Raw genomic sequence first — 27,001 nt, 5'->3', positions numbered from 1 at the left:
TACCCAAGGGGCTGTTCATGGTGCCAGTGAGTCCTCGTCACTGGAAGTCGTCCAGCCAAGAGGGCAGAGCCCCTGTACACAGGACAAACAACAACGGAACACAAACAAAACACGCAGCATTGCGGGCATGGAGTCAGTGGATGACCTTCGAGATTCTTGCCGACCCTGTGAGGTGCAAGTTCTGGCCAGGAGGGTGTACATTTCGCGGCAGCCCTGCTCGGGGATGAGGTGGACAACAGTCCCTCTCTCATTAGCTTTTTAAATACTCACTTATTCAAAAGAATAGGTCGCGTGGGGGTCGGCAGACCAGGTGAGCTGCAGCCTTGAAATCACTGTAACTTCGTGCGGGGGATTGGGGGTGGGGGGAGCCTGGGCACAGCCTCGCCATCGTCAGGAGCAACCGCGCAGTGGGATAAACTTTGGCTGCAGCTTTGCCGCACGAGAGGGGCGGGGTTACGTGTACGGGTCCTCAGGAGAAGGCGATTGGCCCCGGGGGAATCGAGGGGGCGGGACTAACCCATTGTTGCCATTGGTCCTGCGGGCCAGTTGAGGGATGGCAGCGAGGGGGCGGAGCCGGTCAGGGGAGGCAATTGGTTTGGCGAGAGCCCACCGAGGCGAGCAGGCGAGCGGGCGGGCGAGCGAGGGAGCCCGCAGCCGGGAGCCGGGAGCCCGGGGCCGGGAAGCAGCCGCGGTGAACTCGCCAGGGCCGCAGCGGGGCCAGGGGCGCACGGGGCGTTGGCACCCGGGCGCGCGCGTGCCGTCGCCGACTTGGATGCGGCGGGGACGCTTCTGCGCCGGGTGCGCTCGGCGCGAGCCATTCAACAGCTGGCCTCGCGGGCCACAGTCGCAGGGAGCGACCGGGAGCGTTGGCGGTTGCGACTGCGGCGGCTGGAGAGAGGCGGCGGCGGTGGAGGCGGCGACAGTCCCGCTACCCCAGCGGAGACCCGAGTGGAGACGCAGCGGCTCCTTAGATTCCCGGTAAATGCCCTCCGCTCTGCTCTCAGGCAGGCAGCCACGTCCCGCTGCGTCTCGGCCCGCTGGCCGCCCCGGCCTGGGGGAGCTCCGGTACCTTGCCCACAGGGCCACACGGGACCCTCGGTGGGGACCGGGGAGGGGATGCGCGGGAGACCCGGGCCACCCCACCTGGCCCTGCAGAGTCAGGTTTTGCAGAGATGCACCTGGGCTCTTCCCTTGGTCCTCTGCCTTCTCTCTGGACCGTGCCGCACCTCCTCGGGCCCTGGCGCCGCTCTAGGGGGCGCTCTGGCACCCGCTCCGGGGCTCCCTCCGGGGCCGCTGTTCCAGCAGAGGTCACTCGAGGCACTCCCCTGGGGTACGCTGGCAGTGGCATCCCGCTTATGGGAACTGAAGGTGCCCTCTCCTGTTCGATCCTCACGCCAAGAGCCGGGGCTTCCTCCCCCTGCTCCGCCTTCACGCTTCCAATTAATCATTAGCAGGGCTCCACCGCCTCCGCCCCACTGACGACGGGGTCCTTGGCTTCAGGGACTTGTCGAAGAGTCTCGCTTGAGGTTTCTGGTACGGGTGGAATAATACCATTTCCAGTCGGACTGGGAGAGCAGGACTCACCCACCAGGCACGAAGCATCGGGTCCTGAGCTTGGCTTAGGGGTCAGCGGGGCGAGGGGAAGAAGCAAGTTGGAGAGGCCCAAGCTGTAGGAGAAACTGCCGTTCCCGACCTCGGGGAGGGGGCGGGAATCGGGGGCTAGTCTTGGTCCTTGGGACCCGTGTCTTCGCGTTTGTTCTCCTGCCTTTTTTGCGATTTTTTTGAAGCCAACCATTACCAGAGAACTTTGGAGCCCCGCTAACACTGAGGCGTGACTTACTTGTATTGGAATACTGGCTTCTTCCCTTTTGGGTCTCTTCATTTTCTCTGTGTCTTTTCTAGTTTGAGAAGAAGGTCTCAACGATCAGGCCCATCTTGAGCTTTTTTCCCTGCCTGCCTCTGCTACTGACTTTGCAACTTCATGCTGTCCAAGTAGTGTAAACTTGTACAGCCTGATCGGTGGGACTCAGTCCTCAGGCTGAGAAAACCACTCCTTGGGATCATCTAGTTGGGGCCTCTCAAGGCTTTTTGGTTTTTTGTTTTTTTTTTGGTTTTGTTTTTAGGTTGACTTTTTAAAGAATATGGCGTTCCAGGAGTCACATTTTTCTGTGCCCTGTTTTTGTTTGTTTGGGAGGGAGTCGCTCAGAGCACGAGTAACTGAAAGCAGGGGGTAAGCTGCACAAAGGTGTTTTTACTCTGATTCTTGTTAAGCCCAGAGAAAAGTGAAATTGACAAGCGGGATAAGCCCAGGGGATCCCAGCCGTGGTGCTTGTCCGAGGATGAATGGGCCTGACTTGAGGTGGAGTACCACTGGGGGGACAGGGCCTGCAGAAGCCATCTTGGCTCCTGTTGTGAGTCACGGGCTTTCCATTTAATCCCAGCCAAAATGACGCTTGCTGTGTGGCCCATTGTCCAGGTTCCCCCCATCATACACTCGTGTGAAGAGTGTGGACCCCGACCGGCCTCGTGTAGCATCTCTAGCATTGGAAGGAAAGTTGAGGCACAGAGAACAGGGAACATGAAGGTGGCGGTGTGGGGGAGGGGAGGGATTGTTTCTCTCTGTCACTGGCTCTGGCTGCGTGTGTATCTTCCCAGCATGCATTTCCGCTGCTGCTTGAGAGAGAGACTCTTACGGAGTCGTTTAGAGGCAGGGTTGTGTTACTTGGGCAACTCTCGGATTTTAGTGTCCACTTGGGTCTCTGGGGGTTCTAGATTATATCCAACATGCTCCTGGAACTTTAAGATGCGTTCAAGCCAAGCTGGGAGCTGAGGTAGACTAACACCCGGGGCTCAGTCTGAGCAAATGTGGGCTGCGTGGAATCCGTTGGTGCTTTGCCCAAAAGAGACAGTGTAAGGCTAGAACACTTATAGGAGGAGAGGGAGGTCAACCATAATAGGAATAAGAGTTCACATTAATTGAGCACTCACTGGAAGTTAAGTATTTTATTTGTATCATTTCCCTTACTCCTTCACAATTTCTGTAAGGTAGGCACTATGATTGACCATCTTCTGAAGCTCAAACAAGTTTAGTAAATCGTCCAGCTCCTCGATGACAGAGGTGGGATTTGAACCCAGGTCTCTTTGACACAAGCCCTTGAGCTCACGAGCATTTTCCTGTTTACTGTCCCAAAGGCTTCCTAAAGGAGGTAGGAGGTGAGCCAGGCTTTGAAGGGTGGGTGGGATTTACCTACGGAGAGAGGATGTTTGGCTGAGGGGATCACTGGTTCAATTTGAAGGAGCTCAAGGAAGGGGGCCCAACTAGAGTGGGGAAGGGACACAGGAACACGACAAAATATAAGGCTGCTGAGGTGGGGTGGGCTCACGTTTTAGAGAGCCTGGACAGGAGCTTGGGATTTGATGTCATAGGAATTAGGGAGATGCTGGGAATTTTTCAGCAAGGAAGAACACAGCGAAACCAGTGTCAATCCCTTGGCGGGCCCTCCTTGGGTCCCCAATCCTATCCCCTGTCCTGCTCTTTCTTGAGAACCAGTTGTCAGCATATTTAACTCTTGTTTTTGAATTTCCTGAACTCTCAGGGAGCACCAGTTGCCTGCAAGCAGATTCCGGGGTTCAGTGTAGAGAAGGAGCAAGCTAGGAGAGGGGCCCCAGGTCAACGTCAGGTGGGTATGCCTCAGCCTGCACGATATTTTTAAAAGCCATTGAATGAGGGGTTAACATTGAAAAACCGAAAGATCTTGGGGTGCTTGGCTGGCTCAGTGGGTGGAGCATGCGACTCTTGATCTCAGGGTTGTGAGTTTGAGCCCCACTTGGGGGGGGTGTAGAGATTACTTAAAAAAAAAGAAAAAGAAAAAACCCAAAAGATCTCAATAAAAACCGGGATTCCCAGTTTCCTTGGAAACGTCAGAAAGCCTAATCGGTGTTGGGCCTGTGGAGGGCAGAGCTGTGCATGGCGGACCCCCTTAGCTGGGGCCTGAGCGCGCCACCCCCACCCAGTCCCGGACCTCCCAGCCGCTGTAGGCCCCAGACCAGCGCTCTAGCGGAACAAGCCCCCGCTCGGGAAGACTGATTCAGGATTAACTTTTGGTTTTACTAATCGCTGCACGCGCAGCAGAACCGACTCTGAAATGGGAATAAAGCGACCACACAGGGATGTTGCTGTCATTGGGGATGGTCTGATGGCCAGGGACTGAGTGTTACCCACAGGCGGTGGCTTTCCTCGGGGCTGGGGTTTCGAAGCCCACGAGGCTAGGGCCCCAAGGAGACATTTTGGTGGGCCTGCTGTTCCCCTTCATCCTTTGCTTGGACTCGGGGGTTTCTTTCTGATGTGTACTTGGTGGGCATGGCAGGTGGGTGGAAATGGTAAAAAGAGTGCAGGGGAACAAAAACAACCCGGAAACGACTACCTAGTGACTAGCATGTTAAGCATGTTAATCCAGAAGTCCCTGAAGGCACTCCACGTGTTCTAGATGGACCGGGGTGAGCCGTTTCTGCGTTGGCACTTGGGGTGCAGAGGCCGCGTAGCACCTCTGGCCCCCCGCTGACCACATGGCAGCGGTGTCCTTCCCCACACCAGCTCCCGTGACAACTACAACCCGCTGTTGCTACATGCGTCCCAGCGCTCTTGAAGGGAGCAGTACTAGCACGTTGGAAAAGCCCAGAAGCATGTTCCCAGGGCCTCTAACGCTCATTTTGTGTGAAAGAATGTTCAAAGCCTTTTTGCTCATCTGTGGCCCAGAAGGATCCTCTGCTCCTCGTGGCACTCGCCATTTTATTCCTCAGCTCCCAGTTTAATTGTCTGCATTCCTTTTTTTCTCTAGACTCAGTTCTTTGAGGGTGACTCCTCGCTGTAGCCCCCCAAGTGTCTTAAACGGAGCAGTTGCTTGGTAGGTACCCTTGATGGATCTTGACATGTGTTCCCCGATTAACATTAATAGCTCTAGAAGCCCAAAGGAGCACTTCGCTGTTCGGCTCTGGGCGCTATTAGCAGGATTTTCAACATGGAAGTAGCACCTTGGAAACGCAGCTGATGTTCATCACCTCGGAGGTAACGTTTAGCATTAGGAGGCCCCCGCGATGTGCCAGGCATCATTCTAGGCCCTGAAGATACACGGGTGACCCTGACAAATGCCGTCCCTGCCCTCACAGAAATTCTAGACTGGGGGTGGGGGCGGGGCAGGTAAAAGCCACGTGAACAAACGCACAGGATCCTGGAGCCTGTCAGCGTTACCGTGGAAATAAAACGGGTGCTAGGCTCCAGCACGACGGGGTTGGTGGGGGGCGTGCTATCGAAGATGGTGTTCGGGGAAGGCTTCTCTGAGGAGGTGGCATTTAAGCCAAATCTGAGAAATGAGAAGGAGCCAGCCACGAGAAGATCTTAGGGGAGAGAGCACTGGAGCCAGAGGGAACCGCGAGTGCCAAGGCCCTGTGGAGGGACTTTGGTGACTTTGAGGAGCAGCACACAGGCTGGGCTGGAGAGAGAGCCCGAGCAGTAGGGAGGAGGATACAAAATGAGTTGAACCAAGGGAGCGGGGGCTGGCTTTTGAGGGTAAGCAGTTTGAATTTTGTTCAGAGCCTGATAAGAAGCCACTGGAGGCCTTTGAACAGAGTAAATCAATGATCTGATTGAAGGTTTAAAAAAAATCATTTTGCCTGTCACTTAGCATAGACCGTATGGGGGCAAGGACAGCAACAGAGACTGGTTGGGAGGCTGCGGCAGTAATCCAGGTTCCAGATGGCGCTGGCTTGGGCCTGGGGGGCAGCAGGAATGGTGGACCTGGCCTTGGAATGTGGTAAAGAGGAGGAGGACTCAGGAGGACTCGGCTCAAGGGTCGAATGTGAGGGGAAGGGAGGGGCAGCTCCCGGTTTCAAGCCTAAGCGCCTGGGAGGAGGGTGGCTCTGGTTAGGGAGATGGGACTCACTGGGGTGGGGTGGGGGGTTGGGGGGTAACTGGAGGCGGACAGCAGGTTGGGGGGGCATGGAACTCAGCAGTTCTGTTGCACTTGTTAGCTTTGGACGTGAACAGGACCTTTAGCCTGGAGACATCGAACAGGCTGTGCATTATCAATGCGGGCTGGAGCCAACCCTTAATTTTTATTTATTTTCATAAAAAACGAAACACAATCTCGATTGCTTCAGGTGGGCCCTTTAATACTGCTGCTGTCATGATAGATTGTCATCATCTTCCACAAGAGCAGTTTGCCAATATGTCATGAGCTATATAATCCCATTCATGCCCTTTGACATGGTAACATGTTTTGGGGCAATGACGTGTTAAAAGACGTGTATACAGATGTTCGTGGTGGTGCTCTTTCCCGTACCAGTAGTACAGAGAAGCAGCGGTACTTCTTTGGAAAGAGTGCCCTTTCAGTCAAAAAGAATAATTGGCAAATGCAAATCCCCAGAGATGGGGCATAGCTAACCAAATACGTAGTAAATCTCTCCAGCTTCTATATAGAGTTTTTCTCTATATAGAATTTCTACGGAAATTCGCGGCAGCCAGGAAAAATGAGAAGTGTGTTGATCACGTCGATATCTGGAATTGCTATTGAACAGGTACAAAAACCAGATCGTGGTGGTCTGTAAGTACGACCGTGTAAATCTCAGTGCCTTTGTGCCCCAAGTCGTAAATATACAGGTGCCTTATTTTTTCAAACTGTTTCATCCGCTTTTGACTTTGTACCCCTTTCTCTCTGACAGCGTTCCGTGGTCCAGATGCCATGGCAGAGCAGGCTCCCGTGACAAGTTCACATGAACTGTGGCTTCTCCAATCTTTCCTTCCTTGATCACGGTTTCGCCATAAGGTATTGGGGAATATCCTCTTCTGTAGGACTTGTATTCAGATAAGTTCACCTTGGGATTGTAAAAAGGCTGGGAAATAACTGCCGCTCTGAGAAACTGCTTAGTTGTGCAAAGCCCGGTGCCACGTAAGGGTTGCTTTTCCCCTGTAGGTGGCGACGGGCGGGCAGGGATTTTGCTGGTCATTTTCAGATGGGAAGGTAACACTGAGAAGGAAAACACTGGTGACGTCATGAGAGGAACTTCCCACAAATCATGCCCTGACTGTTCAGTGAATGAGGCAAAAGGGAAGATTCCCAGCCACATCCCTTTAAATCCCTGGTAGCTTTTATTTTGTAACGCGAGGAAGAGAAAGCAATGAGTCTGCTTTAGTGGCATTATAATAAATTAATCCGAGATATGAAGGAATGTTCCTGGCTGGGAAGGGGTGTTCTACAACAAGACTGTTTCTGGTGCTGAAGAAGGGGCAAAAGACCAAAGGGCCGGTCAGCTGGGTCTGCTCACTGTCCTGTTCATATTTTAAAAAATAGTTCAAAAAAAGTAACTCCTTCCCATTCCCCTCTCCTCACCAACATATAGCATTATGTAAATGCCTGTGCATGGAAAAACCTAATGCAAATCTTTCCTTAGGTTAATTTATTTTTATTGGTTTTATTTTTATTTATTTATATATATATTTATTTTTTAGGATAGAGAGGGAGAACGAATGCACACAAGTGGGGGAGGGGCAGAGGCAGAGGGAGAGAGAATCTCAGCTCGGGGCTCGATCTCATGACCCTGACATCATGACCTGAGCCAAAATCAAGAGTCAAATGCTGAGCCACCCAGGTGTCCCGATTTATTTTTACTGCTTTTAGAAAGCCTTTGCTTTTACAAACATTATCACACCAAGGAACCATTAGTATGATCTTTTGAAATAGGGAAACGAAAACCAGAAATTAAGTTGCCCAAAGAGATGAATTAACATGAATCCAGGTTTCTTCAGTTCGGGGTTCAGAATTTCCTGTACTATTAGGGAAATGCAAATCAAAAGCACCACGAGCTATCACCTCACATCTCACCTGTCAGAATGGCTAGTGGAAAAGACAAGAAATCACAAATGTTGGCCAGGATGTGGAGAAAAGGGAGTCCTTGTGCACTGTCGGTGGGAATGTAAGTTGGTGCAGCCATTATGGAAAAGTGTAGAGATTCCCTCAAAAAAATTAAGAACAGAACTACCATATATGATCCAGCCAGTCCATTACTGGGTATTTATCTGAATATGAGAACACTAACTTAAGAAGATATCTATGCACCTTTGTGTTTATTGTAGCATCGTTTATAGTAGCTGAGATAGGGAAACAACGTAAATGTCCATTGAGGGGTGAATGGATAAAGAAGATATGTACACACACACACACACACACACACACACACAGGAATACTACTCAGCCATAAAAAAAGAATGAGATCTTGTCATTTGTAACAACATGGATGGACCTGGAGGATATTACACTAAGTGAAATAAGTTGGAAGGAGACAGACAAATACCTTATGATGTCACTCATACGTAGAATCCAAAAACCAAGCCACACGGAGACAAACAAAACAAAACAAAGCAAAAACAAAGTCATAGATACAGAGAACAGATCAGTGGTTACCAGGGGGGAAGGGGGATGGGAGATGAGCAAACGGGGTGTAGGGAGTCAATTGTAGGGTGATGGATGGTAATTAGACTTTTGGGAGCGATCACTTTGTAGTGCAAACAGGTGTCAAATTACAGTGTTATACGCCTGAAACTTAATAATAGAAAAAAAATGTTAGAACTAAACTCTACCTTAGAGCAGATTTTCTTTGAGTGCTGGTAGAAGAGATTCCCCCTCAGCAGGACTCCGGTATTCCATGGTCACTAATTTATCATTGCTGCGTGGCTGTGGGTCTCCAGAAGTCCCTTTCTGTCTGTCCCCAAAGCCCCCAGTGCCCCAGGAAGCCCTCTGGGACCATCTTGATTTGTAGTCATTTGATGGGTCCCGTATCGGCTCTAAACACAGAGTGTCACTCATTTCAATGATGTGATTTTTAATTTTGTCAAGATCAGAGCCTATGGCCAGCCTCAGTTTGAAAATTGTTGTTTGGGTTAATGATGTGTCAAACACATGGACGTTTACCCATGACCTTTTGACTGGAGAGCCAGGGAATATTTCTCTTTGGTCAAGAGTCCCTGGGGTTCTATCCTGGCCAGGAATCTGGAGGTTGGCTAGGTGGCTTTGACCCGAATACATTTTGGCTGCCCCACTGACTATAAATGTGTTGATATATAATCGTATCCATCTTAAATGCTTTCAAAATGACTAACTTTAAGGTTCAAAGGCCTGGAAGGAAACAGAAAGGCAGCAAAGAACTACTTTGAAAGAGGATATGCAGTTGTGCAGATGGTCCCATTTTTTTTTTCACTGTTTAAAAAAACAAACAAACATGCTTCATTGACGTGGCCTTGCTAGCACTCTGATAGCGAGACAGGATGAATGACACATACTTTACTTATGATTGAAATGCTTTTAAGGTTGTAAAGTTATACTCTGATCTAAAAGCCCTGAGACATAGCAGAGGACTCTCTCTAAGTATCTTCTGAAATGAAAGAAGGTATTGGAGAAGCTTTTGATGCAGACCTGGCAGAACTTCTGGAATTTTCACTGCGGGTCAAAAGAGCTGTTTCACACTTGTGAGAACATCTCAAGACCGGTTTGTTTTCTCTGTTCTCTTATCCCACTGCTATTTGGTCAGCTTTGCCACGATGTATAGAGACAAGGAAGGCGAGGCGGACAGAGGACTAGAGAAAGCAGTCTTTTTCTCTGCGAATCTGCTAGAAACGTTTTGGCTTTGGGAGCAGGCTGAGTGAAATGCCTGTGTACGCAAGAGACCGCTGGAATGCACGCTTGTAAACATCATGGAATGACTATCATTTTTGAAGGTTGGAGGCACTCTTGTTTGCCTCTACAAAGGTGTTCAAGAATAAATTTTCTCAGAAGTGTTGCTTTTAATCACAAGACTAGAAGAAAGATGTGGGCATATGGGGAGGGGTGCCTGGGGAGGTCATGGTGGAACATAAGAGAACATGAGAAGAGTTAAAATTTTTATTAAAATTCAGCATTTTATAATTTATGGAGGCATAATTATGGCATCCCTTGCCATCCGGGCCTGGTTGAGGTGAGGATCTCAAACCTTTGTCGAATAAGGTGATCTGTGCCGCTGACAGTGATGGGTGAAAATGACGGGAAAATTGTCAGTGAATTCTACCACCACTGTCAATTGAAGCACAGATATAAGAAAAGAGAATTCAAAGGGCAAATTAGGTTGTGCTGGAGAATCAATTTCATCATGGCCTAATAACTTGATCTCAGCGATGCCGTCTATTTTAGTGTAGTTTTATTCCTACGTGTAAATATGCATAAAGTATGTAACTGTATCTACTGAATAATATATCTCATTTAGAACAGATTGTTTTTTGAATGTTTATTAGGTTTAAACAGGAGTAAAAACAGGGATTATATGGGGGAAAGCATAAACCTTTTTGGATCTCGTTTTCAAGAGCAAAGTAGGGCCCTACAGAGCTTTTTAAAAGATTTTTAAATTTAAATTCAATTTAGTTAACGTATAGTGTATTAGTAGTTTCAGGGGTAGAATTTAGTGATTCGTCAGTTGCATATAACACCCAGTGCTCATCCCAACAAGTGCCCTCCTTAATACCCACCGCCCAGTGACCCCAACCCCCACCACCCATGGGCCCTATACAGCTTTAACTACAGTCAAGGATTGACACATTTAAACTTGGAGTTGAGAAACTATCCTGACTTAGAAGAAAGCACCTGTTAGTTGAGTACTAGAGGTAACTATGAGTATTTTCCAGAAACATCTGTGTGCTTTTGCTATAGGATAAATCAGTTGTGACTTAAACGTTCTGCGGGCAGACGAGTGGTTGCTGGGGGTGGGACAAGGATTACGAAGGGGCACGAGGGAACTTTCGGGGATGATGAGCATTTTCACTATCTTGATTGTGGTGATGGTTTCGTAGGTTTGTGTACGAAAGTCAAAAGTCATCAAAATGTTTTGATACACGTGTAGTTTGCTATGTTATGAAATGTGGCTGAGTGCTTCCTCATTATCTGAAGTTCTAATCTCTCAGGCTTCGGTCATGACCCACACAGACTTCGGTTATGGGTGCAGGTAGATGCCTGCGGGCCTTTCCAGGGAGGGTGGACAGAAGGGTGTCTTTGACTGGGGAAGGGAGGTGCTATTCTATGACTGTTTTGATCCTTTCTGGGCAACTTTAGATCCGCAGTTGTGAACTACTTCCTTTTAATCGTTTATCACCATGTGAATTTCCTCTGTTTCATAAACAATTTTAATACAGGGGTGCCTGGCTGGCTCATTCCATAAAGCATGGGACTCTTAATCTCAGGGTCGTGAGTTCAAGCCCCACGTGGGATGGGGAGCCTACTTAAAATAAAAAACTAAAAACAAAACACAAAACAATTTAAATACAAAATTAACACATACTTATTGTAAATATTCCAAAATCAAAGCTATAAGACTACAAAGTAAAAAGGGCAAGCCCATTCCTCTCTTATACTTTCAGTTGATTTCCCAGGGGAAATGGTGTTCACAATTTGATGTTCATCTTTGCAGACTTTATATGTAGAGGGGCATGTGTGTGCACGTGCATACCCATGTATGTGTACTTTTATTACTTTATTATATTACTTTTACAAAAACAACATCACATTGTACATCATTATCCTGCAACTTGGGCTTTTTTAAAAAACAATTTTCTTTATTTATTTGAGAGAAACAGAGCACAAGCAGGGGAAGGGGCAGAGGCAGAGGGAGAAGCAGGCTCCCCGCTGAGCAGGGAGCCCGATGTGGGACTTGATCCCAGGACCCCAGGATCATGACCTGAGCCAAAGGCAGATGCTTCACCGACTGAGCCACCCAGGCGCCCAATCTTGTAACTTGCTTTTCATTTTTCCCTATAATAAATATCACTGACGTCCTTCCACCCTCCCTCCTGTTTTTCCTTTCTTCTTTCTTGCCTCTTCCTCTTCCTCTCTCTTCTCCTCCTTCCTCCTCTCTCTGTCCCTCCTACCTGTCTTCATGGTAGTAATCCTCCTCTTCTCCCTTTGTTTTTTGTTAGTGGCTGAGGTCTCCTTAAGGAAAAAGCATCACAACAGGAATTACTGTACACCTATAAGCCAGGCACTATCTAGTTAATTTTTAGTGATCTGGCAGAACTTGCCAGTGACATTGCTGTAGCACTGAAGCCATGACGTACGTAAAAAGCCTACTTCTTGGTACAGACTAAGTCCTTTATATAAATATAAATATAAATATAAATATAAATATAAATATAAATAAATGTTTTAGAGAGGGAGGGCGGTGCAGAGGGAGAGGGAGAGAGAGAATCTCAAGCAGATGCCACACCCAGCATGGATCCCAATACGGGGCTCAATCTCACGACCCTGAAATCATGACCTGAGCACTGAAATCAAGAGTTAGACACTTAACTGACTGTGCCACCTGGGCACACACCCCCATATATATTATACAAGTTTTTAATTGAAGTGTAATTAACAAACAGTGCTGTATTAGCTCAGGGTATACAACACACTGATTTACCAATTCTATACGTTACTCAGTGCTCACCACAATAAGTGTTGTCACCAAAGAACACTATTACCATCTTATTGACCATATTCCCTGTGCTTCAGGGGGCTCTTTTTCATGTGGTCTGGCAGCCTCCAGCAGGCTAGCTCGGGCGTGTCCTCATGGCACGGTTCCAGGAGAGTAAAGGCCATTGAGACCTAGGCCTAGAATTGGCACTCTGTCACTTTTGTCACACTCTAGTGGCTGGCGGGAGAAAAGGCCAGTTCACATTCAAAAATGGGGGGGGGGACAGACTGTATCTCTTGAGAGCGATGACTCAAAGTCACATTGCAGAGCATGGCTATGGCGCTGGGTGGAGACCTGGGATTAGTTTTGCAGCTGTTGTACCATGGCATTCAAATGAATGTCGTCCTTCAAAGTTGTCATCTTTCAAAGCTCTACGCTCATTCCCACGATGTACGAACAAATGAAAAGAGAAAGAATTAGAGCTCTTATTGGAATCTCCTTTTAAGGAGGAGGTGGTTATAAACCAATTAAGAAAATCAGTTTTTTAAAGATTTTATTTATTTGAGAGAGAGAGTGAGAGAAAGCACAAGAGGGGGAAGGTCAGAGGGAGAAGCAGATTCCCTGCTAAGCAGGGAGCCCGATGCTGGACTTGATCCTGAGACCCCAGGATCATAACCTGAGCTCAAGGCAGACACTTAACTGACTGAGCCACCCAGGCGCCCAAGAAAATCAGTTTGTTTTTCATAGTCACCCATTTTATGCAACATTCTTGATTCTAGGTAATTTTTGATAATTTCTAAATATCAAATCCATGAGAAAAAAAATTTCAAAACTGACCTCCATCAAGACTACTTTAAAGAATGTAACCCAGACTTTGAAATCAATCAAAAAGGAAATATTCTAAAATGTTTAACACAAAGGCAGTATCACTGGAATAAGTGGGAAGAGCATGACAAACTTGATTACTTTGAAGTGATTAACTACTTTGTGTGTATTTTTTTCTGGAATGTTTTTTAAGAGCTGTTGCTTTAAGAGCACCTGGGTGGCTCAGTCGGTTAAGCGTCTGCCTTGGGCTCAGGTCATGATCCCGGGGTCCCAGGATCAAGTCCTCCAGCAGGAAGTCTGTTTCTCCCTCTGACCCTCCCCCATCTTGTGCGCTCTCTCTCTCTCTCAAATAAATAAATAAAATCTTTTAAAATAAAGAGCTGTTGCTTTAAATTAGGTTGTATAAACAAATGCCTACTGCCTGTAGATCAATTTTGGAGTTCAGTGTATCTTAGTTGAATATCAAATTAATTTTTCTCCTAAAGGAGCTTAGTGTTGACTCTTACTTAGGTTGCAAATTGCAACAAATGAACTGGATTTTCTTCTTCATTTTGCTATTTAGATACTGTTTTTGGAGAAAGAGAACATGCTTGTTTTCATAACATCCCAGTTCAGTGTTGCTATTAGAAGAATTCTTAGGGGGCGCCTGGGTGGCACAGCGGTTAAGCGTCTGCCTTCGGCTCAGGGCGTGATCCCGGCGTTACGGGATCGAGCCCCACATCAGGCTCCTCCGCTATGAGCCTGCTTCTTCCTTTCCCACTCCCCCTGCTTGTGTTCCCTCTCTCGCTGGCTGTCTCTATCTCTGTCGAATAAATAAATAAAATCTTAAAAAAAAAAGAAGAATTCTTAGTACCTTAGTATCTTAGATATAGCCTTTGGAGGCCTTTTAAAAAAACAGCTTATGCAAACTCAAGGAAATTGATTTGGATTGTCCTTTATGGACAGTTATTTTGTAAATGGGTATTATATGCAACTGATGAATCACTAAATTCTACCTCTGAAACTAATAATGCACTATATATCAACTAAATTGAGTTTCGATAAAAAATAAAAAAGAATTATGTACCTATAAAGTTAACCAAGATTTAATAGTAAATTTTGTGTTAGAATTTCCATCAGCTAGCCATATATGTTTGAGTCTAAACCTTCCTAAAGTTGACATTAGTGAGAAACTCAGGTTATGTGGACTCTGAATATATACACTTCAGAAAGAACTCCTTTATTGGGAAGTGCTCTTTGAAGTCAGCAAATAGGAGCAGAAATCCTTCATTCCCAGTATTAGCGATCTTATTCACCTTGGGGCAGCTTAAAAGAATTTGTTACTATGAAATGCCAGCAAGCACTCATGTTTGGGGGGTTTTCCAGTCCCAGAGTAGAGGGCAAATTCATCTGGTTACTCATTAGAGGAAGTTATCTCCTCTGTACTTGAACTTAGAGTTCAGTTTAGTTCGTGGCAATAGACTAGAGGCATCCGAGCAAGTAGGTCCTCGTACGATGTAGGATGCTAATAAGTCAGGGGCGTGCTCGTGAATGTGCTACAGGTATTTCACCCTTGTCCTACTTCTGTAGCACCCCCAGCCAGTTTTTATGGGATTCTGCCTTTGAGATCAATCACTCAAGAGATTGGAGATTTGGAATCTTGGGGGTCTCAATGTGGGCAGGTCATTTCATTTTCCTGAGTCCGTCTGAATTTCCCCATCTGTAAAACAGGCGTGAGAATGCCTGCTCACAGGTTGCTCCATGAATCAGATGAGATAAAGGAAGACTATTGCCACTAATAAATAATCATCATGGCTTGTGTTTATTGAGAACTTCCTGTGTGCCAGGCATGATCCTAAGGATTTCACACGTACTCGCTCACTGAATCCTCTTGGAAATCCTAGAATCTCTATTTTTCAGTGAAAGAAGCTGAAACACAGTAGAGCTGACCCTTGAACAGCATGAGTTTGAACTGCATGGGTCTACTTATATGTGGCTTTTTCCCCCAATAAATGCAGTACTGTAAGTGTATTTTCCCTTATGATTTTTTAAAAAAAAGTAATCTCTTCCCCCCAATGTGGGGTTTGAACTCATGACACCGAGATCAAGAGTCACGTGCTCCATGGACAGAGCCAGCCAGATGCCCCCATTTTTTTCCCTTCCTTATGATTGCCTTTTTCTTATTTTTCTTATTTTTTTTGAAGATTTTATTTATTTATTTGACAGAGAGACAGCCAGCGAGAGAGGGAACACAAGCCGGGGGAGTGGGAGAGGAAGAAGCAGGCTCCCAGTGGAGCAGGGAGCCCGATGCAGGGCTGGATCCCAGGACCCTGAGATCACGGCCTGGGCCGAAGGCAGCCACTTAATGACTGAGCCGCCCAGGCGCCCCTCCTTATGATTTTCTTGATAACATTTTCTTTTCTCTAGCTTACTTCAGTGTAAGAATACGGTATATCACATATATAACATACACATTGTTACTCGATTGTTTCTGTTATCGATAAGGCTTCCAGGCCACAGTAAGCTATCAGGAGTTGCGTTTTGGGGGAGTCACAAGTTCTACGTGGATTTTTGACTGCACAGGGGTAGGGGGGTTGGCACCCCTTGCCCCCGTACTGTTGAAGAGTCCACTGTATATGGAAACTCTTTGAAAGCTCTGAAACGCATTAAACAGATGTAAGCTATTGTCTCAATTCTCCCCAAAGTACACTTTGCCTGAAATATTGAGCCGAAGTCCGAGAATGTTAGCACCATTCAAAATCCAAATCCGTATTTTGCTCTACCTGTATGAAAATGCTCTCTTTCACCCTCTAAGGTTTCCAGGGGCTGCCATGACGGTCACCGTGGTGTATGACAACTCTGAGGCAACGGAGCTCTGTGCCGCTCAGCACCTCTACCTCAAGCCCATAGCAAAACTGATGATCAATGTCTTGCTCCCAGAGAGCTCAGAACCAATGAGGCCCTTCTCCAACTGGGAAGTGCTTGACCAGCTGAAGAGCCTGATTTGCCCTGACCAGTTCACCACCGTTCGGCTCTCCAAGAGCACGAAGGACTTCATCCGATTCGAGGGCGAGGCTGAAACGCGCAGTTTGGTTCAGATCTTGAAGGCCAAGTTACATGGGAAGATCATCAAGCTAAATGGTTTGAAGACAGACTTAAAAGTTGTGGCTACAGATGCCCAGGGAGAGTGGGAACGTTTCCCCAGGGAAAAGGAGGCCTCAGGGAGCGATGGGGCCGAAGAGCAGGACCAGGATAAAAGCCCAGATTCTATCTATTTCGAAGGCTTGCCTTGCAAATGGTTTGCGCCCAAAGGTTCCAGCGGGGAGAAGCCCTGTGAAGAGATCCTTCGGGTGGTCTTTGAAAGCTTTGGGAAGATCAAGAATGTGGACATCCCTATGCTGGACCCCTACAGAGAAGTGATGACTGGTGGAAACTTCGGGGGTTTTAGCTTTGGCTTGCAGACCTTTGAGGCTTTTATACAGTACCAGGAGTCAACTGACTTCGAGAAAGCCATGGAGTCCCTTCGAGGGATGAAGCTGATGCTGAAAGGAGATGATGGGAAAGCTCTGGCCTGTAACATCAAGGTAAGAAGGAGCCAGAATTTCTTTCATTTCCCACCGTTCAGGTGGTCCTGAGCAAAAGCTGGAAGGAAGCATCTAGAATAAATTTCCTTAGACCCCCATTAGGTTCTGATCAATAGCTGATGTAAAGATTTGTGTTGTCACTCATAAACGGATGTTTAGGAAGAAAACTAATCCTGATGTGGACATTCTTCTGCCAGCCATGGTTTGGAAGGGATGGTTCTTATAAATCTGGGGTTCAGCCCCGACTTTTTGAGGGCGCTGAAGAATTCTTCTGGCCCTTATGGAACTATCTCACATGCTTGTTCCGTTACACAAGTTGCTGAGAGAAAGGATCCATGCAGTTTGAAAGCACAGGAGAGCAGTTTGCTCCCCATTATTCTTGGGGGCAACAACCTACATTTTCAGGATGTCTGGCAGGTAAATTGCTGGAACATACTCTCAACAAACTGAGATCCTTTCCTTTCAAGATCATGCTGCCTATCCGGCCATGCCACCTCATCAATGTCTCAATGCTTGGCCATCTCCTTTTTGACCTCTTAATCCAGCAGAGGAAAAGATGCGGCTAAACACTCCTTGTTCTCTCAGTTAGCCTTGAGCGTGCATTTGGACTTTCGGCTTAAGTTTAGCTTCTTATGTATGAGTGTGTGTGTGTGTGTGTGTGTGTGTGTATGTGTGTGAGATGTGTGAAGCTACTTACATTAAAATACATTCTATAATGGCCACCCATGTACCCATTGCCCGTCATAAAAAAAGAACACATCACCCACGAGATGAGACCCCATCCCCCTCCCTCCCCTCAAAGGTGGCCACGATCGCGAATTTGGTGTTTAGCATTCTTGTGTACATTTAAAGGGCTGTTTTTGCCTCCTTTTCATTTTCAAGCAAATTTGTAGTGCCTCGATTGGACTTTTGCTTTATTCAGGGGATTTGCAAAGTAGCTTAATAATCACTACAGTCCAATCTCGTATCCCATTAGGTCAGTTCTTTTGCATCTGTGCTTCCCTGATCCTTCCTCCCCCCCCCACACATTCTTTTTTTTTTTTTTTTGCGTATTTTTTTCTCTGGCAACTCAAATACCTGAATTCAGTTGATCTTTACAACAAGCCAGAGGTAATAAACTCACATCCCTCAGAGCCTGTACCCATAATGACACTGTGATGCCATCTAAGGCCATATGAGAGCTCCTCAAGGGTTCTCCCAAAGGCAGTTCTAGAACCCATGGGGCTGTTGGGCAGGTGATCAAGGAATAGCGAAACGGTATGGGGACGGGAATGCGGAAAGGACATTTTGAATTTATTGAGTTTTGAATTGTTCTGTACATACTGGTTTCATCTCATGGGCCTGGGACACACCCAGCCGGCTGGCAGACTTTTCTAATGAAACTCTGAATTGTCTGTGGGCAGGTTATGTTTGATACAACCAAGCATTTCAGCGAAGGGGCTATAAGAAGGAGAAATCAAGAAAGGCTAAAGTTACAAGAGCTGGAGGAAGAAAGGAAAAAAGTAAAGAGAGACGAGGAAGAGGCTGCAAGGTGAGGAGACCAACATTAACAAGGAGGGGTTTTCACTTTTGAGGTGTGGGTTTACTCCTTTGGGTAAATGGCCACACTCGATAGGTCACATTGAGGTGGGGGCGGCAGGAATTGGTACAGATCAGAGAACTCTGCGGAAGCCTACAGTCTTTCAGCTGTGCTGTTACCAAACCAAAATGGCCAGACTATTGAAAATGAGAAACTTAAAAAGAAAGTTCTCAGGGAGAACAAGTAATGAGCTAGATTAAGATATTTGGGAAGATATGATTTAATAAAAAAAAAAGGATCCCGGCTTTTACAGTGAAAATCCTAGCCCACCAAATTAAAAAGTTGACCAGTTTACCCCCAATTTACCAAAGTATACCTTGCCTACTAATTTAAAATTAAAAAAACCAAATTCTTCTTAGGTTTGGGAGAGATTTTCTTCCATGAAATGGTCAACAGTCAAACCAACCCCTTGACAGGAAGGCATGGATTTCTTGGCCTTCTATTTCTTGTTGGCTTAAGTTCTTTTGGTGAATTTGAGGAACTTCCATGTTTATTTCTTTGAGCTTATCCTTGTTTTCTAATTTAGGGACTTGAGCCTAGAAAAGGCTATTGGATTGCCAAAGGTTTGCCAAGAGATACAAACGGGCTCTCAAAACCAGTTTTGCCTCTTGGCCCCTCCCCTCCCGTGTTTATTCTTTCAGTCTTTCTTGTAAATTACAGTCATTCAAAAAAAGAGACAGTCCCCTTCCATGTGCCTTTCAGTTTTTTGGCTGGCGGGGTGATAGCAGTTGCTTGAGATCATGTCTGTGAAACTCGGCTGGAGTTTGAGCCCAGTCAGGGCAACTATTCCCCCAAATTTCCAGACTAAACATGCAGTTGAGATAATCTTCCAGATTTTGGCTAAGTCCTCACTCAGGTAATTGTCCCTTCTTTCCCCTTCCCCGTGGTTCCATAAGGGCCCAAGCAAAACAGTTCAGTTTTTTGGAAAACAGCAGTAAACCAAGGCCATATTCTTCTAAGCCAGGATGTTTTATGATAGTGTCCTGTGTTAAGTGATAGGTACCAAGGACGAATTCTCAGCCACAAGAGCTTCTGAGTGCCTTGACTTGCTTTATAAGCCTCCGTGAAGCCAGCTCCATGGAAAGTTTTGATCTCAAGAGAAATGAAATCACCACTGTGATGGCTAGATCCCCAAGCTGGACTGCTTGTGGTTTGAGAAAGTAGGGACTTCTAGAAGCCCCTTCTTTGAATTCTGTGGCCTTCTTTCTGTATACCCTCTCCTATACATGCTTCTGACCAGCTCAGTTTTGTGTCCTTTCCCTTTGACTGAAGTGCCAGTGGTGTCTTATTCCCTCAGTTGTCTATGTCAAACCCTGGGGTTAGCACTGTGTGATTCTGGGAAACCGAAATGATCCATCCTCCCCCCAGCAGTGGGGAAGGAGCTGGAAGGAGAGCCAATGCCTTAATCCATGCCTTCTGAATGATTGAATCTTAATCATTGTCCAGAAAAAGAAAAGAGGAGGAGAGGAGAGCCCAGGAAAAGAGGAAGAAGGCCAGGGTCAGAAGACGAGGCCCAAAGGAGAGAGACGGACGCCGGCACAGGAAACCAAAGGCCCGAGCCCCCACTGACGGCGCCCGGGAGCCCGACTCTTCGGAGGAGCGGGAGGAGAGGAAGTACCTGTTGGCCCAGAGGCGGGTGGAGGCACTGCGGTTGCTACGGGTCCTCTTGAGGAAAATTGCAGTAAGGCTCTTTCTCAATCCGTCTTCGCTTTTGGTAGGTACTTGGTCCTTCGGAGCCGCACTTTGACACTGACACGGTGGCCCATTTAAAATCAACTCCGTGGAAGACTCTTTGTCTTCCTCAGTGTTTATTTTCAATAGGCCGATCTCCAGTAACCCCAACTGTGGATTTTCACAAAGGGGGGCGCCCAAGGGCCCCAACACAGTTGTGTCTCACCCCTGCGGTCTGCCACACCCACACTTTGTGTTCTCGAACTCCGGGACTGTGCGACCCAGAGCAGGATAGCTGGTGAATCTCCTCTAGTCTCCTAATGCCAGGGGGAGGGGATGGAAGGCATGGCTGTTAGGCCGGTAGTAGTGTTCCAGTAATTTCACTTGTCCATTCACCTGCAGTGGGTTTGGATGGGAAGGAAGAGCCTTGGACAGAGACCTTTGCATAGCGAGCTCCTGTTAGTCTAGTCTTAAACTTTTTGCTAGGGAATTTCTGACAGCAGAGCAATTTGTTGTGTTTGGAGAGTTTCCATTTTGGAGTTTCACAATTTTTTTTGTTTTTTGGTTTTTTGCCCCACTTTACTGACCTCCTAAAAAAAAAACCAGACTCTGCAGATGGCCCGGAGTTAAGGCCAGAAAGGTTCCCAGATTGTTTATTTAAAAACACATCTTCAGTGTTTTTAAATATGTGGAGTGAATGGCATCAGGATCAGATACTCTGATGGATATTTGCATTCCCAGCCTTTCTCTCTTTACTGTGGACCACCAACCTTGAAAATCCGGATCAGAAAAATCTCACATTTACATTTATAATAAGTCTCACTGAATCTCTTAATTTACTGTAATGACCTCCAGGGGTGATTCCTTTCTAAGAATTTGTCTCTCTAAATGTATGTGGTGCCTAACTCTTGGCCCCATGTGTGGGGCCTCACACCGATGACGCAGTCCCCAGGCTCTAACCCCAGGTAATGGGTAGGCACTGTCCCGAGGTGTGGCCCATGTCAGCAAGAGCACAGTGCGAGCTCTCCCAGCAGGGTGGGGTCCGTGGGCAGCACCTTTCACCTGGCCTGTGGTTGTGCAGAGCGGACAGCACAGATGGACCCATTGCCATGGCCATACTTTCTACCTGCCGCCTTGCTTCTGACTGAAGCAGGCGAGGGGGGACAGCTTGGGGACATCCTCACCAGCAACCCATGGGAAGAGGCGGGATGACAAACAGAGAGGCAGGTTCTCTTTTAAGCCAGTTGATTCCCTTTTAGAACACATTTCACCCATGAGTGTTTTCCTATTCTAGGATTTTCTGGGAAGGCTGTAGAGCATTTCTTATTCCTCTTGCTATCCCCAGCCCCTAGCCTAAGACCTGGAACTGTAAGTCCTCACCAGTTTGTGAACAAATTAAAAAAAAAGGGTTCGTATGCTTTGAAGGTATGTGAATCATGGCGCACAGACCTCATAAACACAGCTCACATTCACCCGAGAGATGGAATCCCGTGCCTCCTCTTTCCTCCATTCCATATTGTTCTGAATTTGAATCTACCTTACATGTTAGAAACCTCTTCAGAACCACAACAGAAAGCCCAGTTTTCTTTGAGATTTTTACACTGTGAATTTTTTCATGTGAGATTTTTAACCTTTTTCTTTAAAGGGACCCACACAGTTTAACCCACAGGGGGTAGATGATGCAAGCCCCAAAGTGAATCAGGCTCCAAGGAACACTTTGGAAAGTCTGAAGAAAGAAGAGTTAAACACTCAGTATCTTCAACATCAGGAGGGAATGCCAAAATATCAGGTTGCCAAGTCAGACAATAAACGAAAACAAAAAATGAAGAAAAGAACTAGGGCTCACTTACGTAAATCTTCCCACCACCTTGGGAGAAAAAAAATAAGATATTCGGCTAGAAAAGAAAGAACTGGAAAATTACTGACCGAGGGATACAATCACAGTTTGGTCTCTGACCAGAATTCTTTGCCGAAGGCGATGATTCAAGATCAGTCTCTTGAGAAAGAAGACCACTCCAGTTCTAATAAATCCAATTCTTCCCGATTATCTGAACCAGACCGTGGCAGGAAACAGAAGATCTATGAAACAGATGAATTTATTGATTACCTGTTAAACTATTATCAAACTCCGAAGTATGCCCGTATCTGCCTAGAACCAAGCCACATAGCAAGCCCAAGTCAGTGGCAGAGGGCTGTCCGTGCTAAGGGAAATGGATTTCAAATCAATTTGAGAAAACGTAAGCATCACTCCACTGGTCTGAGCCAAATGCAAAACCCGGCAACGAGAGAACGGGTTCCAGAAGATGACTACCCGTCAGAGATTTGTACTCAGGATCCTGAACAAAAACCCCAAAAGAGAGGAAAAGTGGATTACACCAAAGAACGTACCGAGGAGTTAAAAAATCATTGCACGGACCCAGCCAGTGAAGCTGACGATCACCTGTCCCCAGCTGATGGAAAGAACCATCTGTTGGAAAAGATGCAAGCCTACCAGGTCAAAGATTCCAAATCCACAAGTCAAAGCCAAGTTTCCTCACCCAGTAGGTCCGCAGACTTAGATTTGGAGTTGACAGATTTCTTAGAGGAGATCAGTAGTGATTCCGAATGCTTCAGTGAAACCCTTAGCATAAACAAAGAAGAGAAAGAGAGGTCTGTGGCCACATATGAGAGCTCCCCAGAAAAAAGATCTCTTGATGATGACGAGATCACCACTAGCGACCGAGAAATTAGGTCAAGTCCGCAGACCTTGTATTCAAAGTGGAACCGTGATGGGGAGGACAGCTTCTCTAACCAAGCTGAGGACACCAGGCGAGAGGGCCAAGTATGAACTGAGATGTTCATGGCTCGAGGATGAAAACAGCTCCATTAGAGGTGAGAAGAGCACCAGCAAAAGGAGGGCAACGCTGGCCCCCAAATACTTGTTCGACGACGGCTACTACCACGAGTCCAGTCCTAGCAGTCTGTTAGACCACATCGCGAGGAAGAAAAGGAGGTTCGGTGATAGCCCATGTGGCCAGCAAGCAAACTACAGGCCTGCTCATGTGCCAACAGCACCATCAAAAAGTGCTCATGTTTTCTATTTGGGGGATTTGCCCCAAAGAAGAGAGGCTCCATGGAAGTCGGAATATAACCAGGAGGCCAGAAGGTTTAAAAGACACGAGCATTCTAGAGATTCTATGCTGAATTCTGGTAATTATTATATTAGACATAACAGTCAGGAGCATCTGGACTGTGGAAGCTATTTTGGAAATGGCTACTCTAGTCCCCTATATTTTCAAATGTTTTGAAGGTCTCTTAGATCAGAAACACCTTCATTCTTAGCAAAAAATGTGCAGGAAGAACATTTAAAACCAAATATAGCTATGTAGTTAGCAACTACAGAGCAAGAAAGCAGCACTGAAAAGCTTGAGCAAGGCCAAATGCAAAACCTTGTTTGTCTCACCAAAGTATAAAGCATAAATGACTGCAGGTGTGTTGGCAAACTTTGGAAATAAGAGACATCCGGATTCCAAAGGCTGGTGGAACACCGTGCCTGTACGACTTGATCCAAGGACAGATTTTTCTACAGTTCGGCTGAAACCTGGTACCAGCGAGGAAGCAAAGGAACACTGGGAGGCATTGACAGCCCTCTGCGTGGCTCTCTAGTTGTTAGAACATCAGCATTTGGTGTCAGTTATCTTCAAAGGGGGCAACGGTGAATGAAATAGGCTCTTTTTACATGTGCTTGGAGTTGGTCAGGAACGCCAGGTGCTGCCACAAAACTTTCCTGACTTTTATCTAGAAATAACTACAGGTAGAAGACGAGACGACAGTTCGGACACACCATAGACTTCTTCGTGACATTGGAAGGGTTTGTGACCACCCACCAGAAGGAAATTAATCTCATTAATATGTTCATAGTACTCAAAAGAGTTGTCCTTTGAGAAACAAAACTTGAAAGAATCAACAAAAAGGGGCTCGGGTTGTCCTTTGAGGCTTAAATGGTTGGTGGACCATTTGCAGAGCTGTTTTTGGAAGAACCCCATGTCATTCCATCCTAGGAAAGCAAGAAAATTGAAGTAAAATAACCAGTGGGATTTGCAAAAGGCAATATGGAAAGATCCCGGGGCACCACTAATGGCACTTGGGAAGATAGGACATGGCAGTATTCCATTTCAGGTTATGTAATCCTTTCACTCAGGGTTGGGTGACATCAGTTTGTAAAAAGCCACTGACTATCCCCAAACTGACTTTTATAAAACATTAACAAGTGCCTCCTCAATCCTCAATAATGCCATGGAGTTAGGAGGAGTCAAGGGCAAAGCCCTAGTTTTCTGGCTGGGGAAAAATAGTATGTGTGCAGGATTTGTAAACTCTTAACAGAAGCAATTTATCTTTTTACCTACTGGTTTTGGACTTCTTGAATATGTTTTTAAATGGAGATATTTTATAGATTCGTAAAGACATCTTAATGCAGTGCATGTTCTATTGAAAGCTCGGCTGATTCATTCTGCCTTATATAGGATTTAGGACCTCAGGGGCAGTAGATGACCTTTTTTTTCCCCCCAACAAAGCTATACCTGCCTCGGCAGTGGAAGACATCAATGAGATCAGACTGGCTGCTGCAGGAAAAAGGAGATTTCCGTTCATGGAAGTAGCGGAAGGCAATATTTCCATAGGGCACAATTCATTTCAGTCTTAACTTGACATTCTATAGAAAAGTACCAGCCGGTAGGGCCAAGGGTAGGATGCCAGTCTGTGTGGTTGCCCTGAATGACGAGGCACGTACTGTGCTCAGAACCAGCCCCTTGAGCAGCCTGATATCTGAAGGGACTACACGATCTTCTAATTCACCTAAAGTAAGAACCGCACATTGTTTCATTGATCTCTTCTAATCACATTTAATAGAGATATGCTAGTTCATGCAAAAGTTCAAAAATGAATGTAACATAGCAGGTCATGCTTGGTATTAGTGAGACGATAACCAATGAATGATTTGTGGGCTCTCTTGTATTCAGTTCCACTTTCAAGCTAGTGACTCTGCCATCGAAACTAGGTTTGGCTTGTCACATCTGAAAAATCGCTCATGGGGTGAGTGCCTTTTCTCCTCTGAGGACTAGCGAGGACTATTAATGTTCAAAGTACTGTTGTCCAGAGTAGCCTTTTAAAGTGCTAAGAGCTTGTATTTTGTCTGACAACTTTTGGTAACTAGGTATTTTTCTCCTCCTGTGAGACCCTGCCTCCTTATTTTTGTCCATGTTTCATGCCATTGAAACAAAGAACATTATGGGTTTGTAATGGAAAGCAGTTACGCTTGTTTTGAAAACAAATTTTCATTTCTTCTGCCGTTAGATAATTTTTCTTTGCAGAGATTTTTAGGCATGAAAACAATTTGCTGCTCAGTAACCAGACGTAAACAATAAATTGCAAAATATAGCATGTGCAATTTTCGGGGGGTATAATAGAACTGGTGCTAAGTCACTTCTATCTAATACTCTGTCTGGTTTCGTTTGTTTGCTAAATACCATCCTGGGGCCTAGAAGTAAGAAAAAATACTGGTTTCATGTTTACTTTCTGTACAACCTTGGATTTTTATATGTCTTGTGGTAATGCGTTTTAGACTTGAATAAACCTTTTTTGTGTGTATGTAGGCCTTAAATGAGGAAGAGAACAATTTATCCTGTACTTTTCAGTGGAATGAATGGCTCAGTAAGGAATGAAATAGAACCGAAAATATTGTGATCACTTTCTATTAATTAACATTGTTCTTTGTTGTGCTGTTATTTAAGTGGTACAAAAGTATTTTCTCATATCTTTTTTCTATGACCTATTAAGTAAGTAAGGGCCTGAACTTAAAACTCTGTCTTTTTAAACAGGTGTTTTCATGTGTTTCCCTTGTATGTGCTGCTGATAGCGCTTTAAGAAAACTAAAAATCTGTCAATGTCTTTTTGCTCAATTTGTTTGAATTTCTCAGGTAGAAAGCCACATAACCTGGTAATTTTGAAAGTAAGAACCAAATAAATGTATTTTTATTTGTTGCCAGACTGTTTAAAATGTTTTAAATAAATGCTAATGATTCCACTGGGGGGATGAGTTTCTACTTGTAGTAAGCTGCTTTGCACTCCTGTTGCCGGCCCTTTGTGTCATTTGCATTGTTAGAGAAATAATACATATTTAATTTTCAGATACATTAAAAATAAAATGGTCATGGTGACTAAAGTCTGTTCATTTACCACGCGCACTGGCTAGGATGTCACACATCTCCAGCATTTTCTGCGAAATTATACACACCCATCTGGTTTTGATATTGCTTCTACGCAACTTTTCCCTACACGATGCTGATGTTTGGGGACGGACTATGTCAGAGCTCACGCAACTGAAGGTCACAGTTTTATCTTCATTTTGGATAAATTGAAATAAAAGTATTTGACCAAAGACTACCCTCCCTTCCGCAAAGGTTTTGTCAGTAACCTTAGAAGGCGGAGAAAGGGACCCATGGCCTTTCGCCTCACCCCTTCTGCACCTGGTGGCACTGTTCAGTTCTATAATCTCTTGACATCAGTGAGGGTGTGGGACGGGGCGGTTCTAGTCGGAGGGACGAGGGGCTTCACTAGTCAGTAGGGAGTCACCTGCGTTTTGATGCGAAGCATAGAGCAAACCGCCCGCTAGTGTTCCGTAACAAAGGCCGTACCTTAGTACCCATCTGGGTACTTTACAGCTGAAAAGGTCCTTGTTGGGGTGGGGGTGGGGTTGTCAAAGAGCACTCTCCGCAACAGCAAGGGCAGTCTGGATGCTTGTTCCAGATCTTGGATGAGCCTCTCGGGCGCTCTGAGGTAAGGTGACTGTGTCATTATGCAAAGCCAGAGATCTGGACGGGTATGGAAACCATGGAGAGAACACTTAGGACCCAGAGGTGCTAGT

At 46.1% G+C, this 27,001-nt stretch overlaps 1 protein-coding gene across 1 annotated transcript; it reads left to right on the top strand.

Annotated features, from left to right (window-relative positions):
- The first annotated feature begins 605 nt into the window (after nt 1–605).
- LOC100478305 (A-kinase anchor protein 17B) lies at nt 606–26,275 on the top strand. The gene is given in 8 exon segments (XM_019796260.2): nt 606–978; nt 4,839–4,904; nt 6,718–6,821; nt 16,082–16,850; nt 18,254–18,381; nt 19,876–20,143; nt 21,746–22,890; nt 22,892–26,275. Coding segments are annotated over 6 exon segments (2,859 nt in total). The 5' UTR covers nt 606–978; nt 4,839–4,904; nt 6,718–6,768; the 3' UTR covers nt 23,388–26,275.
- The last annotated feature ends 726 nt before the right edge of the window (nt 26,276–27,001 follow it).

The sequence above is a fragment of the Ailuropoda melanoleuca genome, chromosome X, assembly GCF_002007445.2.
Source record: "Ailuropoda melanoleuca isolate Jingjing chromosome X, ASM200744v2, whole genome shotgun sequence".
NCBI classification, from domain to species: domain Eukaryota; kingdom Metazoa; phylum Chordata; class Mammalia; order Carnivora; family Ursidae; genus Ailuropoda; species Ailuropoda melanoleuca.
Note: the sequence above shows the minus strand (reverse complement) of the source record. Positions and strands in the feature narration are given on the sequence as shown.